The sequence below is a fragment of the Cucurbita maxima genome, unplaced genomic scaffold (assembly GCF_002738345.1).
Source record: "Cucurbita maxima cultivar Rimu unplaced genomic scaffold, Cmax_1.0 Cma_Scf00019, whole genome shotgun sequence".
Taxonomy (NCBI): Eukaryota; Viridiplantae; Streptophyta; class Magnoliopsida; order Cucurbitales; family Cucurbitaceae; genus Cucurbita; species Cucurbita maxima.
This window is the reverse complement of record NW_019272035.1, coordinates 1,874,506-1,891,385: the sequence shown is the minus strand read 5'-3', so window position 1 is coordinate 1,891,385 and position 16,880 is coordinate 1,874,506. Positions and strand designations below refer to the sequence as shown.

The following is a 16,880-nucleotide window of genomic DNA, read 5'->3' as shown; positions in this document are numbered from 1 at the left end:
AACCCACTCAAGTCAGGGTCGTCGACCACCTCACTGCCAAATATGCCGCAAAGAGAGCCATTATGCTGACCGCTGCAACCAACGGTATGTTCGACCTGATTCTTCTCATGCTCACCTTGTTGAAGCCTTTAACACGTTATGTTCTATTGCTGGACCCGATGCTACTGATTGGTTTCTGGACACTGGAGCTTCGATCCATATGACTGTCGACCCATCTATTCTGGATCAGTCTAAAAATTACATGGGTAAGGACTCTGTGAGGTGCATCCCTACCCATTACCCACATCGATACTCTTTCTCCTGTTCCAAATATTCACTTATTAGATGTCTTGGTTGTCCCTCACCTCACTAAAATCTTCTTTCCATAAGTAAATTAACGTCTGATTTTCCTCTCTCCGTTACATTTACTAATAATCTTATTACTATCCAGAATCGTCAAACAGGAAGAGTGGTGGCAACCGGTAAAAGAGATGCAGGGCTATATGTGCTGGAGCGCGGCAACTCTGCTTTTATTTCAGCTCTTAGAAACAAATCTTTACGTGCTTCATATGATTTATGGCATGCTCGTCTGGGTCATGTAAATCATTATGTTATTTCTTTTTTAAATAGAAAAGGTCAACGTTCTCTCACGTCTTTATTGTCTTCTCCATCATTATGCAATACTTGTCAGCTTGCGAAAAGTCATCGATTGCCTTATTTTCGCAATGAACGTAGTTCGTCTCATGTGTTAGATCTTATTCATTGTGATCTTTGGGGTCCTTCTCTCGTCAAATCAAATTCGGGTTTTCTTTATTATGCTATTTTTATTGATGATTATTCTCGATTCACTTGGTTTTACCCTTTAAAATTTAAATCTGATTTTTTTGATATTTTTCTTCAATTTCAAAAATTTGTGGAAAATCAATATTCTTCTCGTATCAAGGTATTTCAAAGCGATGGTGGTACCGAATTTACTAGTACTTGTTTCAAAACTCATTTATGTAATTCTGGCTCCACCACCAACTCTCTTGTCCATATACACCTGCTCAAAATGGTCGTGCTGAGAGAAAACATCGTCATGTGACTGAGACTGGCTTGATCCTTCTCTTTCACTCTCATCTTTCTTCTCGTTTTTGGGTTGACGCCTTCAGCACTGCAGCTTATATTATCAACCGGTTGCCTACTCCACTTCTTGGAGGTAAGTCACCCTTTGAACTCCTTTATGGCTACACTCCACATTATGACAATTTTCATCCCTTTGGTTGTCGTGTTTATCCTTATTTGCGTGATTATATGCCTAACAAGCTTTCTCCCCGCAGCATTCCTTGTACTATTTTGGGGTTCCGCTGTCTTGATTCCGCCACCACTAAGCTATATATCATCTGCCATGCTCAATTTGATGAAACTCACTTTCCTACTATCCCTAGCTCCCAGGCCCAACCTCTTTCCTCTATTCCTATTTCAAATTTCTTGGAACCACATCTTCATCATATTGATTCATCCCCCCTACCACTTCATCACCACACATTCCTCGATCCAGTTCATCCCCATGTGATATTTGTTCTGACCTTGTAGATGAGTCTGTGCAGGTTGATACTTCTCTTGCAGGTTCCACTTTGCCACCTTGACTTCTAATTTGACCTCTATTGAACCTCCTGTTGATTTCTCTTCTTTGGGCACTCATCCTATGATCACACGAGCCAAAACTGGTATATTCAAGACTTGTCATCCATCTAATCTTGGTATTTTGGACTCATCTAGACTTCTTTCTGCTCTTCTTGCATCCACTGAGCCAAAAGGATTCAAATCTGCAGCTAAGAATCCTGCTTGGGTGGCTGCCATGGATGAAGAAATTTGAGTATTACAACAAAATGATACTTGGACTTTGGTTCCTCTCCCTGTCAACACCAACATCGTGGGCTCTAAATGGGTGTTTCGTATTAAATATTTGCCTGATGGATCCGTTGAGCATTTCAAGGCTCGTCTTGTTGCCAAAGGTTATACTCAGGTTCCTGGTCTTGACTATACTGACACTTTCAGTCCGGTTGTCGAAGCTACCACTGTCCGTGTTGTGCTTTCTATTGCAGTCACAAATAAATGGCATCTTCGACAACTTGATGTCAAGAATACTTTTCTCAATGAAACTCTTATTGAACGTGTTCATATGGAACAACCTCCTGGGTATATTGATCCTCGATTTCCCACTCATGTTTGTCTATTAAAGAAAACCCTCTATGGCTTAAAGCAAGCTCCTCGTGCTTGGTTTCAGCGTTTTAGCTCATTTCTTCTCACACTTGGGTTTTCTTGCAGTCGCACTGACACGTCCCTTTTTGTCTTTCATCAGCAATCTAACCTTATCTATTTGCTTCTTTATGTTGATGACATTATTGTTACCGGCAACAACTCATTTCTTATTGACAACTTTACTTGCAAGCTTCATTCTGAGATTGCTACAAAAGATTTGGGTTCTCTCAGTTACTTTTTTGGTCTTGAAGCTTCACCCACTCCTGATGATCTCTTTATTAGTCAGTTAAAATATGCTCGAGATATCTTACTCATGCTCAGTTGCTCGATAGCAAACCAGTTCACACTCCCATGGTTGTTTCTCAACACCTGACTGCTGATGGTTCTCCTTTCTCTGATCCTACTCTCTACAGATCTCTTGTTGGCGCCCTTCAGTACTTGACTATTACGCGTCTAGATATTGCCTATGCTGTCAATTCTGTCAGTCAATTCCTGCATGCCCCTACTGCAGATCACTTTCTTGCTGTCAAACGTATTCTTCGCTATGTCAAAGGAACACTCCACTTTGGTCTTACCTTTCGTCCATCCACTGTTCCTAGTACACTAGTCGCTTATTCAGATGCTGACTGGGCTGGTTGTCCCGTCGTTCTACATCCGACTATTCTATTTATCTTGGTAACAATCTCGTTTCTTGGAGTGCCAAAAAAACAACCTACTATCTCACGCTCCAGCTGTGAATCTGAATAGCGTGCTCTTGCCACAACTGCTGCTGAACTTCTTTGGGTTACGCATCTTTTGCATGACCTCAAGGTCCCTATTTCACAGCCGCCCTTACTCTTATGTGACAACAAAAGTGCTATTTTTTTGAGCTCTAATCCTGCTTCTCACAAGTGGGTCAAACATGTTGAACTAGATTATCATTTCCTTCAAGAACTTGTTGTCGCTGGCAAACTTCGCCCACAATATGTACCCTCTCATCTTCAAGTTGCTAACATCTTCACAAAGAGTATTTCTCGACCTCTCTTTGAATTTTTTAGATCCAAGCTTCACGTTCGTTCAAATCAGACGCTCAGCTTGCGGGGGGGTATTAAGGATAGTTGACCGTTCATTATAAGGCAAATATCTAGATATTTGCCTTACATTACGGGGTACCTAGATATTTGCCTTACATTACGGGGTACCATATTTGCCCTTTTATTAAAGATAAATATATTGTATTCATTTATTATTCTTTCCTTTTATCGCTATTTCCATATTATTTGTAATTTATCATATTTCTGTATTCTGTAAATGATTATAAATAAGAGAACTCTCACCACCATTTAGGTGTGGTGGATTCAGCAAACATTCACAATTATTTATTAAAGATTCTTTAGCTTGATAATTTTGCTACCGGAAACAATTGAGTTAGATCTAAAAAAATGTCTCAGACCTCATCTAATCCACAAACACGTTAGTCTTTTTTTAACATAGACGAAAACCATATAATAGAAAAATGCTAAGATTGACGATGAATTTGTTGATACCACATTGTCCAAAAATCAATGTTAGAAATTAAACATTGGTATGTTTTTACATTTAAAATCATTTAATTTCTTTTGTTCTTATTACTTTTAGAATAAAAAAAATATAAAAATAATTTGAGAGGAAAAGAAATAATTAAATTTTTTGAATCGTTGAGAGAGTTGCGCAACAGTTAGTTCGGTATGAAATTTGATATCTTTTTTGGAGTGTTGATGATGAATTCTTTTTATAATTACTCGGTTACAAGTCTCTTTACGTTACTCACCTTCCAGGAAGTCTAACCATGGTTAAATTCACCGTCCAGAATTTGGCACTTGATAGTCCCAACACCTTCAAAGAGTAAACCCCACAAGTCGTGTACAATCAAATTAACCAAGTGTATTTGTATCTTATTAGAAGTAACTACAAATATATTTTATGTTTTACAAATAATTTTTAAAAAATATTATTAACCATGTCTTAATTATTTGTAATTATTTTTCTATCTTCATACAAAAATAACAAATTTATTAGATTTTTTATTATTATTATCTTTGAATAATAAATATTTGTCCCTCTCAATATAGAGCTCCCTGCCCCAAAATTCATATGATTCACATTTGAATTATTTCCTTATATTTATTTTTTAATAAATACATTTTAGTTGCAGCCTCATTGAAATGCTAAAAAGGATAACATTATTTGTTTATATATAAATAAAGCTGAAATCAATAATATGAACAGAGACAAAAATTTACTCAATAAATTATCAATTTTTACCCATAACCATTTTTCTTTCTATTTTTTAAGTTTTCCAAAATTTACTCATTAATTTTGGGGAAAAAAAAAATTCAAATTTCACTATTTTTTTTAAATTGCACAAAATTAACTAATACATAATATCAACAATGGAATAAATCAGTCAAAATTAAAAAATTTCCACCAATTTTTTTTTTTTTTAATTTATGGATATTATTGAATTTTTTTAAAAATAATTTAATCGTAAATTTAATCATAAAATCTACCTAGGGTATATATATAATATATTTTATAATGATGGAAATAATTATTATATAAAATATAATTAAATAATATAATAATAATTGGAGGGGGATTTGGGATCTGTTTATTAATTGAATTGGCACAAAAAGACGAAGGAATTCCTTACTTCTTTGCCGATAAGATATGGGAAAAGAAAGATTGCAAGTTTCAATGCCCAAATTTAAAATATTGCCATTTTTTTGGGTTTTCTTTTCTGGCATCTCTCAAAGCTTTTTAAAACATCTAGAGAGAGATTTTCACACCCTTATAAATAATGTTTTGTTCTCTCTCGAACACATACGAGATCTCACAATTCACTCCCCTTAAGGGTCCAATGTTCTTGTTGGGACATCGCTCTAGTGTCCACTCCCTTTGGAAGCCCAGCGTCCTCACTGGCACACCACCTTGTGTCTGGCTCTGGTACTATTTATAATAGCTCAAGCCCACCGCTAGCCGATATTGTCTTCCTTAGACTCTTTCTTTTAGACTACTGTTCAAGGTTTTTAAAACTCGTCTACCCGAGAGAACCACTCTCCACTTGATGTGGGATCTCACATAAAAATATTGTTGTATCCTTACAAGGTAATGATACACATCATAGTTGATATCAATTATCCCAACGTATATGGTTCGAATATCAATTTACTTGAGAAAATAATTGATAAAAATATGACGAAAAATACAAATGTATAAACGATGAATGGACATTTTTATTATATCTCCGGGAAGACTAATTAAATAAATATATCTTTGGGAGTGAGATCTATTATTGAGGGATTTGAAAATGTGAATCATGTGAGGTGGCTATGGCTATGAACATGTGTTCATATTGAAGAAAGGACAAACTTTTTAGTGCTATAAATAGCATTCCCTAAAACCCTCTTCTCCAAATCATCTTCTCTAGCACTTCCAAATCAGAGACATACAAAATGTTTGGAATTGGGAAGAACATCGTAGAGGGAGCGTTGAATACCACCGGAGACCTTGCAGGCTCCGTCATCAATGCCGGCGGTAACATCATAGACAGAGTCACCCATCTCCGAGGAAAGAAGATCAAAGGGAAAGTCATTCTTATGCGAAGCAATGTGTTGGACTTCACTGAGTTCCATTCCTCTCTTCTCGATAACTTCACAGAGCTGTTGGGCGGCGGCGTTTCTCTTCAGCTCATCAGCGCCACTCATGCTTGTAACATCTCTCTTATCTTTTTTTTGTCTCTATTTGGTGACCTTATTGTAATGAATGATATCCACAGCAAATGACTCACGAGGGAAGGTCGGGAGCAAGGCGTTTTTGGAGAGGTGGCTCACTTCACTTCCGCCGCTATTCACCGGAGAATCTGTGTTTCAAATCAACTTTAATTGGGAAGATGACTTTGGATTTCCAGGAGCTTTCTACATAAGAAATGGGCATACAAGTGAGTTCTTCCTCAAGTCCCTCACTCTCGAGGATGTTCCCGGCTATGGAAACGTCCATTTCGATTGCAACTCCTGGGTTTACCCTTCTCGACGATACAACAAAGATCGTATTTTCTTCGCTAATCATGTAATTATTTGTTTTTCGTCTTTCTCTCTCTCGTCTTACTTTCGTCGAGATTTTATGTTTTTAATGGAATTATTGGTATGTAGACATGTCTTCCAAACGACACACCAGCACCTCTTCGTAAGTATAGAGAGGAAGAGCTGTGGAATTTGAGAGGTGATGGAACGGGAGAGCGGAAGGAATGGGATAGAATCTATGACTATGATGTCTATAATGACCTTGCTGATCCAGATGATGGTGACCATCGTCCCGTTCTTGGTGGAAGCCAACAATATCCTTACCCTCGTAGAGGAAGAACCGGAAGACCACGGGCAAGAAAAGGTAAGATTTATTATTTTCTATGGTTAAATTATACTTTCACGTTTGTATTTAATCAATTTTTAAACCAAAAAGTTCAAACACTTATTAGACCACAACTTATAATTTGAATCTTATATTTGTTTATTTGCAGACCACAACTACGAGAGCCGATTATCACAAGTGATGAGCTTAGACATCTACGTACCAAAAGATGAGAATTTCGGGCACTTGAAGATGTCGGATTTCCTTGGGCATACCTTGAAAGCAGTTTCGATATCTATCAAACCAGGGCTTCAATCCATATTTGATGTAACTCCTACTGAGTTTGACAATTTTAAGGAAGTTGATGATCTCTTTCAAGGAGGGTTTCCCGTTCCATTTAATGCGTTTAAGACTCTCACTGAGGACCTCACACCACCTTTGTTCAAATCTCTTCTTAGGAATGATGGTGAAAAGTTCCTCAAATTTCCCACTCCCCAAGTTGTCAAAGGTAACAACATGGATATCTTTTTGATACAACATGTTTTAAGACCAAATTTTACTAGTTTTTAGTTTAACTATGACTTGTACAATTTTGTTGATCGTGTAATGATATGGAACAGACAACAAATCTGCATGGAGCACAGATGAAGAATTTGCAAGAGAAATGCTAGCCGGAGTCAATCCTCTAGTGATTCGTCGTCTTGAAGTAATGTTAATATAGACTCGATATCAATTTTTTCAAATCTTATTTTTTTTCTTTCCATTCGTTAATTCAATTTATTTTTATACTCATAGATTTTTCCACCTTTAAGTAAGCTTGACCCAAAGGTTTACGGAAATCAAAGAAGTACAATCACTGAAGAACATATAAAACATGGTTTGAACCGACTAACAGTTGATGAGGTGACTTCGTAAACAAATTTAATTTTTTTCTCCTCATAGTTTGGATGAAAATAACCCAAAATGAATTGTTGATTATGTTGAATAGGCAATCAAACAAAACAAACTCTACATACTAGACCACCACGATGCGTTGATGCCCTATCTTAGAAGAATAAATGCAACATCCACAAAAACATATGCCACAAGAACATTGCTCTTTTTGAAAGATGATGGGACTTTGAAGCCTTTGGTTATCGAGTTGAGCTTGCCACACCCTCAAGGAGATGAACTTGGTGCCATTAGTAAACTATACTTTCCAGCTGAAAAGGGCGTCGAAGGCTCAATTTGGTCATTGGCCAAAGCTTATGTAGGTGTAAATGATGTTGGGTATCATCAACTCATCAGCCATTGGTATGAATCTCTCTAAATAATTCTTCAATTCCATCTTATCAAGATACGAGCTTACGATATCAACTCTTTTGAAATTACAGGTTGCATACTCATGCAGTGCTCGAACCTTTTATTATCGCAACACATCGACAATTGAGTGTGATTCATCCAATTCATAAGCTACTCGTTCCTCATTACAAAGACACCATGTTTATTAACGCATCGGCGAGACAAGTTTTGATTAATGCAAATGGTCTGATTGAATCGACCCATTTTCCATCCAAATATGCTATGGAATTGTCATCTTACATTTACAAGGAGTGGACCTTCCCTGACCAAGCACTACCTAATAATCTCATCAAGAGGTAAATCGGTTGAACACAACTCTCTATAAAAAAAACACTCACACTCTTTATTAACACAAATTAAAAAGAGATTACAAGACGCTCTCTTTGCCTTTGTACTTCTTGGGATGAAAAACATTGGTAGGGTGGGAGGGTATTTATAGCAGAGACCAACATTTTATTCCAGTAACAATTTATTCCTAAAATACCTAAATCATTTTTCTAAAATGTACCGACAATTGACTCGTACGATAATTTGGTTTGACCTTATTGGACTAATGATGATATTTTAACCAAATCATGTTCGACATGAATTTCGTATTGACTTCCTTTGGGTTTGGTTTGTGTAGAGGAATAGCCGTTGAGGACTCGAATTCCCCGCATGGACTTCGACTACTAATAAATGATTATCCATTTGCTGTCGATGGGCTTGAGATTTGGTCGGCCATCAAATCATGGGTTACACATTATTGTTCTCTTTACTACAAAGACGACAAGGCAATCCAAAACGACTTTGAACTCCAATCTTGGTGGACTGAGCTGCGGGAGAAAGGCCACGCTGACAAGAAACACGAACCATGGTGGCCAAAAATGCAAACTTTATCCGAGCTGATCGAGTCATGCACGACCATCATATGGATCGCTTCAGCTCTCCATGCAGCGGTGAACTTCGGACAATACCCATATGGAGGGTATGTTCTGAATAGGCCAACTACAAGCCGCAGGCTCATGCCTGAAGTTGGCACCGCTGAGTACAAGGAGCTTGAGTCCAATCCTGAGAAGGCCTTCCTAAGAACAATCACCTCAGAACTACAAGCACTTATTGGTATCTCAGTCATTGAAATACTGTCAAAGCATGCTTCGGATGAGGTGTATCTTGGGCAAAGAGCTTCCATCGAGTGGACTTCGGATAAATTTGCATTGGAAGCGTTCGAGAAATTTGGGAAAGAGCTGTTTGAAGTTGAGAATAGAATTATGCAAAGGAATAAAGATGGGAGTTTGAAGAATCGATCTGGACCTGTTAACATGCCCTACACCTTACTCGTTCCATCAAGTACTGAAGGACTCACTGCCAAAGGAATTCCGAATAGCATCTCTATCTAAGTCGTCTAATTAGTATTTCAAGGGAGTTGTGTCATTTGAAGGTCGCAAATTACACTTTAAGCTACCCGTTTATGACGAAATAAAGACCATATTTATGGTTTAATGTAGCATTCCAACTCAAAGTTTATGTACTTCGTATTACTATTTAATGAATAAAAGTCCGGTTGAGAATCAATTTCAAATTTATTTTTAATGGTAACTTAGGCCTTGAAATTAGAAGAAAGTGTTATCGCATTGTAGAAAATATAATGAGCAAGTTACAGATAAAAGCACTTGCCAAGGTGAAGTTTGAAGTTTTTCGTGACGCTCTCCCATTTATTGAGAAATAAGGTTGCACTAGAGGAGACTCTCATAATTGCTAGTTTGAATTAGTAAAAATATTCGTAATTCATTAATATTTGGAGAATATATTAGATATAGAATATATCTTAAAATATTCATAATTAGTTAATATTTTCCTTTTATGATTTAATTAATTCGTTAATATTTTTCTTTTATGATTTAATTGCAGTATATTTTATTTTATTGTTAAAATATTCATAATAAGTTAATATTTTCCTTTTATGATTTAATTAGAAGTATATTTTATTTTATTGTCAGAGTAAGTTTATATTTTCCTAATTTGTAGCTATTAGTTGATAGCTTGTATCCTATTTAGATGTGAATATCAATGGAATTGAACGTTCCATCCCAATTCTATTTCTCACATATAACTCTGTTTTGTTTATGTTAAGAAAGAGAAATAGAAACAGAATTGAAATGTGTGTATTCTCATTCATATTCATAACCTTATTTTAAATAGTATACAAACTATCCATTAATACAGATCAATAAAAAAAAAATATAAACTAATTAAATATTAAAAATAGAATAAAATAAAATATACTACAAATCAAATCATAAATCAAAGAAAAAAATATTAGGATATAATATCTAAGATATATTCCATAACTAATATATTCTCTAAATATTATATCTCAATAATTTTTTGTAATAATATTTTTATATCTATTCACACTTTTGAAAGGAAGATATTGTGTCATCTTAAACTAAATTTACATCTTAAACTAAATTTAATACTCAAATTACAATGTAGACTCGAACAACAACCAAACATGCTCACGATGATAGTTTCATTATATTTCTTAACTTTTGGAATAATGTAATTATTGGAATATTTTTAGATAGAAAAAGTTAGATTTTCGGTAAGAATTGGTTAATAGTATATTTGATATAAGATTTGGTGAGTAGAATCACTCATTTTTAGAATTTAGTTTTATTAAATTTAAATACGGTGAACATGAATGAAGATCGGACTTTAGATCTCACTGGGACTTTTGATCCCATCTATGTTTCCTAGACTTTCGATCTCACTTATGTTTCTTGGACTTTCAATCCCACTCTTGTTTTTCATTTTTGACAGAGCTCCTCATTCTTAACATCGAATCAGAGCTTCATTCATAGCCATAGCCAGCCGTAATGAAAAACATATCAATCCAATATATTCATATGTTTCAAAAAAAAAAAAAAAAAAAACCAAATAGGGAAGCCAAAAACTAAAAATAAACAACTAAAACAAAATTCAAACAATGCAATGAAGTTGTGGAAGGATGTCGTGAATGAGCCAATATGCCATGAATTTGTAAGCGTTTTGAGTCAAATGGATTCCATCCCAACTAACACGTTCATCTGGATTTGAACAAACTGATACTCCACCAACTCCGCACATCTTCATGAGGCTGAAGTTGTAGTCTCCTCCAATCCCGCAACATGATTTTTGCAAAGAAGTTTCATCAAAACCTAAATACCACACACATGAATAATTAAGATATCTATTCTATTCTTTTGAACTAAGCTCATAATAATTAAGAAAAACATACCGAGTATAAAAGCACGACGAAGGATCCACAACAATGCATTATAGTAGTCACCATATACGATCATGGTGTGTGGATTCTCTCTCTTGAGCACTTCAATAGCTTCCTTGATTTGATCATTGTGATAAGTAGCCAAGCCATTCAAATCTTTCAAACAATGAAGTTCATCGTAGGCGGTTGTATCATTGGTTTGGAATCCAGTGAGATAGATGGGTAAACATCCAATTGGAAAGTTTCCAGGAACAACAACTCGAGTAGCTCCGTAGCTTATCGCTTTCTGCACCAAAAAAGAAAAAAAAAACTTCAGAGGTAAGTAAAAAACTCTAATTCAAATAAATATATAAACGCAAAGTTACCTCAACCGCGTTCTTTATGGTTTGAACAACTTGGGGCACCATATCTTTCACGTCTTGAATAGTTTTGCCTTGAAACAAAGCGTAATTATAATCATTCCCACCAATCTCGCCCACCAAGAACAAAGCATTCCTTAATTTCTCATTGCAATCTATAAGATAGGAGCATAATAGAAATTAAAATGAACATATATAAAACAAAATATAATTAATTGGAGAGAAATTAGAAACCTCTTTGGTTGTAGCAAATGGAGTTGAAATGAGAGAACATCCAATAAAGTTGTTGGTTGAGAGAAGAGTTGGTGACCGGAGATAAGATTTGTTTTTGAGAAAGAAGCTGAGAAGACAAAGCCGTAGAACCAGCCACTGCGAAATTCACACCATGCCTTGTCAATGCATCTTTGTTCAAATAAGGGTTCACCAAGGGAAGTCCAGCGTCCAAAGCTGCAAATTGAAAGGGGAATATGGTCATATCATTAGACACCAATTTGGGGGGCTTGAGAATATTAGTAGAATAAAAGGTTAGAAGGAAGGGATACCAAAGTAATCAATCATGAGAAGACCATTGGAGCAGCGGCCAGTGGATTTGTTGAACAACGTTTCACCGTAAGGAAGATGAGAAAATGGGGTGTTGGGGTTTTGACGAATGAGGTTTCCAGTGTCCGAAATCGAGTCACCCAGTTGGTAGATAGCGTCGAACATGCAGGTTTTGAGTAGATGGGCTGTGGATGAAGGACAGCCAATAACTGAAACAAGAACAAGAAGAACAGCAAGAACAATAGAGGAAGGAGATTTGGTTGAAGGCGCCATTGTGGAACAAATTCTGAATTGGAATTGTTGAATGGTGGAAGGGTGAGAGGTTTGGTTTTATAGGTTACCATGCTTTCCCAATTGGGAAGATAAAAGGGTTTTGATTTGTTTTTGAATTTCCTAATCCTTGAAGGATAGGATTCCAACTTGGATTCTTTTTTAATTTGAATTTTTATTAGTTTTGTTTTAGGAAATATAAATTTTAATATTATGTCAATAGAAAAAGAAAACTATTGGATTTATAAATTTAAAATAAATGTGAATTTTAAAAATCTAGGATAATTAAACAAAAATGAAATTTAAATCTATCACACATAAAATTAAAATTAAAAGATTGACGACCGATCAAACTTTTTAAGACAAAACTGAGTACAAGTTAAAAGTGGAAGAAACTTAAGTAAAATTTTGAACTAAATAGGCAGCAAACCTAAAAGGTCTGAGTTAAAGTTTTAATTAAATATTTATTTTTTAAAAATTCAAACTTCATCGTTGATTTAAAAAATCTAAGTTACAAACTTAGACGTATAGATCATTGACTATTGTTTATTGGAATGGAGGATCGTTACAGTTTTCTCTATCACAATTGATAATGCAAGTTTCAATCATATAGATATTTCATATGTTACCAGAAGGATTTGAAGTTAGAATTCACTCGTCTTTGATGATGGAGATATATTACACATGAGGTGTTGTGCCCACCTAATTAACTTGATTGTGAATGAGAGGCTTAAAAAAATACATGACTCCATTTCTAGTGTTACTAATGTAATAAGGTATGTTAGATCATCCCGTGAGAGATTACAAAGGTTTATAGATTGTGTTGAACAAGAAAAAATTGAAGGTAAAACACTTGTTTGCTTGGATGTTGCAACTAAATGAAATTTCACTTATTTAACGCTTATTCATGCCTCAAAATTTGACAAACCCTTCCAACTATTGGAGGAAGAATTAGATTATGTTGAGTAATTCAAAGAAAGCAATAATGGAAACAAAATTATATGGTCACAACCATTGATGATTGAAAAAATGTTAGTGTAAAGTTTTTGAAGGTCTTCTACGATGTCAATACAAGGATAAATGGTTCGTTATATGTGACTTCAAATTCTTATTTTTATGAATTTTGGGGCATTCGATAATTTTTAATTGAGTGGAGTTCGAATATGAACTATGAATTAAGTAATATGAGTTCAAATGTGAACTCCAGACTGATAATTCGGCTGATCCGGCTTAGGCCTGATACGCTCGGACCATTTTCTACTAGTTTCAACTCTTCGTGAGCTTTTAAGGTTAGTAGGACAACATTTTAGCTGATTAGTTTAAAATTTTTGTAGTCAAGTTTACGTATTATTTTATGTAAAATTAGGTTTAACTAGTTTAAATTATTTAGAGTTAAGTTTGCATTATTTTATGCAAAATTATGCTAAGCTAGTTTAAATCTAGTTTAAATTATTTAGAGTTAAGTTTGCATTATTTTATGCAAAATTATGCTAAGCTAGTTTAAATTATTTGGAGTCAACTCTAAATTATTTTTGCATTATTTTATGCAAAATTATGCTAAGCTAGTTTAAATTATTTGGAGTCAACTCTAAATTATTTTATGCAAATTTAGTTTTATCGAGTTTAAATTATTAGTACATGGTTTAAATTTTATTGTACGTAAAATTACGTTAGTTTAAATTATTAGAAATAAGTTTAAGTTATTTGACCTAAGATTGGGTGAGCGAATTCCACCAGTAAAATTCTAATTTAGAATCTCAGAGGGACCAGCGAGCTACGATCAAGGGGTCATAGTAGTTTCAGCCTACCCCAACCAAATAAAATTCTAATTTAGTGAAACATAGAGCTAGTTTGAATTAGCCATATTCGTAACCAGTTAATATTGGGAGAATATATTAGTTATGTATATATTCTTAGTAATTGGTTAATATTTTCATGATTTGATGAGTAATCAGTTAATATTGGGAGAATATATTAGCTATGGATATATTCGTAATCCGTTAATATTTTCATGATTTGATTAGTAGTATATTTTATTTTTATTGTGAAGACTTAGTTTATATTTTACTCCTTTGTAGGTATTAGTTGGTAGCTTGTATCCTATTTTAACTCTGTGAATATCAGTGAAGATTAAACCTTCGATCCCAATTCTATTTCATTTCTCATATTTTCAGATCTATACACACTTCTTCTATCAGGGGTAGATATTGTGTCAGTTAGTATTAGAGTCAAGTTGGTAACTAAGGATTTGATATTATTACTCAACAAGATGAATGGTGGAAGTGCTTCTCTGGGTATAGCTATGGAAAAGCTTGTTGGCAATAATTATAATTATTGAAAATTATGTATGGAAGTTTATCTACAGGCGCAAGATTTGTGCGATTTAATTGAAGGTGATGACACAGAAATTCCAGCAGATACTCCACAAAATGATGAATTACGCCGAAAATGAAAAATCAAACGTGAAAAATCTCTATTTACCATGCGAACTTTGATTAGCAAGGAATATATTGATCATGTTCGTGATTTAAAGTCACCAAAGCAAGTGTGGGAAACACTTCAAAAGCTGTTCACTAATTAAAATACAGCTCGATTGCAATTTCTAGATAATGAACTAGTTGTGGTAACTCAGGTAATTTTTCTATTGAAAAATATTTCTTGAAAGTGAAAAATCAGTATTCTGACATGTTGAAGAATATTTCTTGAAAGTGAAAAATCAGTATTCTAAAATTTTAGAATTAGATGCTGAGGAGCCAGTGAGGGAAGCTCGATTATGGCGTTGTCTTAGTCGTGGATTACGAAAAGACTTTATGCCCCTTGTTTCCTCAATACAAGGGTGGACAAATCGGCCTGCATTTATTGAATTGGAGAATTTGCTTTCTAATCAGAATGCTTTGATTAAGCAAATGATTAGCAGCAACGAGTTTTCCCTAAAGTCAGAAGATGTGTTGCACGTCAAAGATCAAAGGAGACAGAATTTTCATTCATAGCCTTCATCAAGCAACGAGAATCGATTAAGAAGTGTGGAGTCGTCAAAGGAGCCATTTAAAGTTTGTTACAAGTGTGGAAAACCTGGCCATTTCCAACGAGATTGTCGAGTGAAAGTGGTGTGTGATCGTTGCGGAAAGCTAGGCCATATTAAGCCAAATTGCCGAATCAAAATGCAGGAATCAGGAGCAATCAGGGTTCAGGGGAAAAGTGGAGTTTTAAAGGTCATGGTAAACAAGAAGAAAAATGTGAGTGGATCATCCGAAATGTATGATCATTGCATATTGGAAGAAAGTGTTATCGCAGAAAATACATATTAATGAGCAAGTTGCAGACATATTTACTGAAGCACTTGCCAAAGTGAAGTTTGAAGTTTTTCGTAAGCCTCTTCGAGTTATTGAGAAATAAGCTTGCACCAGAGGAGACTCTCGTAATTGAGTGCAACTTGTTGCTAGTTTGAATTAGTTAAGATATTCGTAATCAATTAATATTTGGATAATATATTAGTTATAGAATATATCTTAAAATATTAGTAATAAGTTAATATTTTCTTTTGTATGATTTGATTTGTACTATATTTTATTTTATTGTCAAAGTTAGTTTATATTTTCCTCGTACTAGTTGATAGCTTGTATCCTGTTTAAATGTGAATATCAATCATGATTGAACCTCCGATCCCAATTCTATTTCTCATTCTTAACTCTGTTTTGTTTCCCTTAAGAATGAGAAATAGAACTAGAATTGTTCTTTCTATTTCTCATGCACAACTCTGTTTTGTTTGGGTTAAGAATGAAAAATAGAAATAGAAATAGAATTGGAATCTAAGGGGTGTATTCTCACTAATATTCATAACCTTTAAATAGAATACAAGCTACCAACTAAAACGAAAATATAAACTAATTAAATATTGAGGATAAAATAAAATATACTACAAATCAAATCATAAATTAGGAAGAAAAAAATATTAGGATATAATATCTAAGATATATTCCATAACTAATATATTCTCAAAATATTATATCTCAACAGTTTCTAGTAATAATATTTTTATATCTATTCAAGCGGTAGATATTGTGTCATCTTAAACTAAATTTAATACTCAAATTACAATATAGACTCGGACAACAACCAAACATGCTCACGATGATAGTTTCATTATATTTCTTAGCTTTTGGAATAATGTAATTATTGGAATATTTTTAGATAGAAAAAGTTAGATTTTCGGTAAGAATTGGTTAATAGTATATTTGATATAAGATTTGGTGAGTAGAATCACTCATTTTTAGAATTTAGTTTTATTAAATTTAAATACGGTGAACATGAATGAAGATCGGACTTTAGATCTCACTCGGACTTTTGATCCCACCTATGTTTCCTAGACTTTCGAGCTCACTTATGTTTCTTGGACTTTCAATCCCACTTTTGTTTTCATTTTTGATAGAGCTCCTCATTCGTAACATCGAATCAGAGCTTCATTCATAGCCAGCCGTAATGAAAAAAATATCAATCCAATATATTCATATGTTTCAAAAAAAAAAAAAAAAAAA

The 16,880-nt window shown here is 34.3% G+C and overlaps 3 protein-coding genes across 3 annotated transcripts in view; 1 reads left to right on the top strand and 2 right to left on the bottom strand.

Moving 5' to 3' along the window:
• Positions 1–5,637: 5,637 nt before the first annotated feature.
• On the top strand, positions 5,638–9,418 carry LOC111493535 (linoleate 9S-lipoxygenase 6-like). Its single transcript, XM_023143251.1, has 9 exons — positions 5,638–5,952; positions 6,020–6,309; positions 6,393–6,627; positions 6,758–7,096; positions 7,209–7,294; positions 7,384–7,491; positions 7,577–7,881; positions 7,962–8,225; positions 8,555–9,418. Exons 1-9 carry the CDS (start codon positions 5,697–5,699, stop codon positions 9,306–9,308), a joined length of 2,637 nt encoding a protein of 878 aa, XP_022999019.1. The 5' UTR covers positions 5,638–5,696; the 3' UTR covers positions 9,309–9,418.
• Positions 9,419–10,890: 1,472 nt separating this feature from the next.
• On the bottom strand, positions 10,891–12,348 carry LOC111493499 (acetylajmalan esterase-like). Its single transcript, XM_023143203.1, has 5 exons — positions 12,078–12,348; positions 11,770–11,982; positions 11,542–11,690; positions 11,189–11,462; positions 10,891–11,108 (listed from the first exon to the last, which is right to left on the bottom strand). The coding sequence occupies exons 1-5, from the start codon at positions 12,346–12,348 to the stop codon at positions 10,891–10,893; spliced, it is 1,125 nt and encodes a 374-aa protein (XP_022998971.1).
• A 2,805-nt stretch (positions 12,349–15,153) lies between these two features.
• LOC111493498 (acetylajmalan esterase-like) overlaps positions 15,154–16,880 on the bottom strand; it is an 8,991-nt gene continuing 7,264 nt past the window's right edge. Inside the window, exon 4 of the mRNA XM_023143202.1 lies at positions 15,154–15,195. Within this exon, the coding sequence (XP_022998970.1) occupies positions 15,154–15,195 (42 nt within the window). The remainder of the gene's footprint in view (positions 15,196–16,880) is intronic.

Coding starts and splice junctions, on each gene's coding strand:
- LOC111493499 (XM_023143203.1), bottom strand. CDS start 12,348: ATGGCGCCTTCAACCAAATCTCCTTCCTCTATTGTTCTTGCTGTTCTT. Junction 11,463..11,541: donor CCATAAAGAACGCGGTTGAG/GTAACTTTGCGT, acceptor TTTTTGGTGCAG/AAAGCGATAAGCTACGGAGC. Junction 11,109..11,188: donor TCGTCGTGCTTTTATACTCG/GTATGTTTTTCT, acceptor TGTGGTATTTAG/GTTTTGATGAAACTTCTTTG.
- LOC111493535 (XM_023143251.1), top strand. CDS start 5,697: ATGTTTGGAATTGGGAAGAACATCGTAGAGGGAGCGTTGAATACCACC. Junction 6,310..6,392: donor GTATTTTCTTCGCTAATCAT/GTAATTATTTGT, acceptor ATTGGTATGTAG/ACATGTCTTCCAAACGACAC. Junction 7,097..7,208: donor CACTCCCCAAGTTGTCAAAG/GTAACAACATGG, acceptor GATATGGAACAG/ACAACAAATCTGCATGGAGC.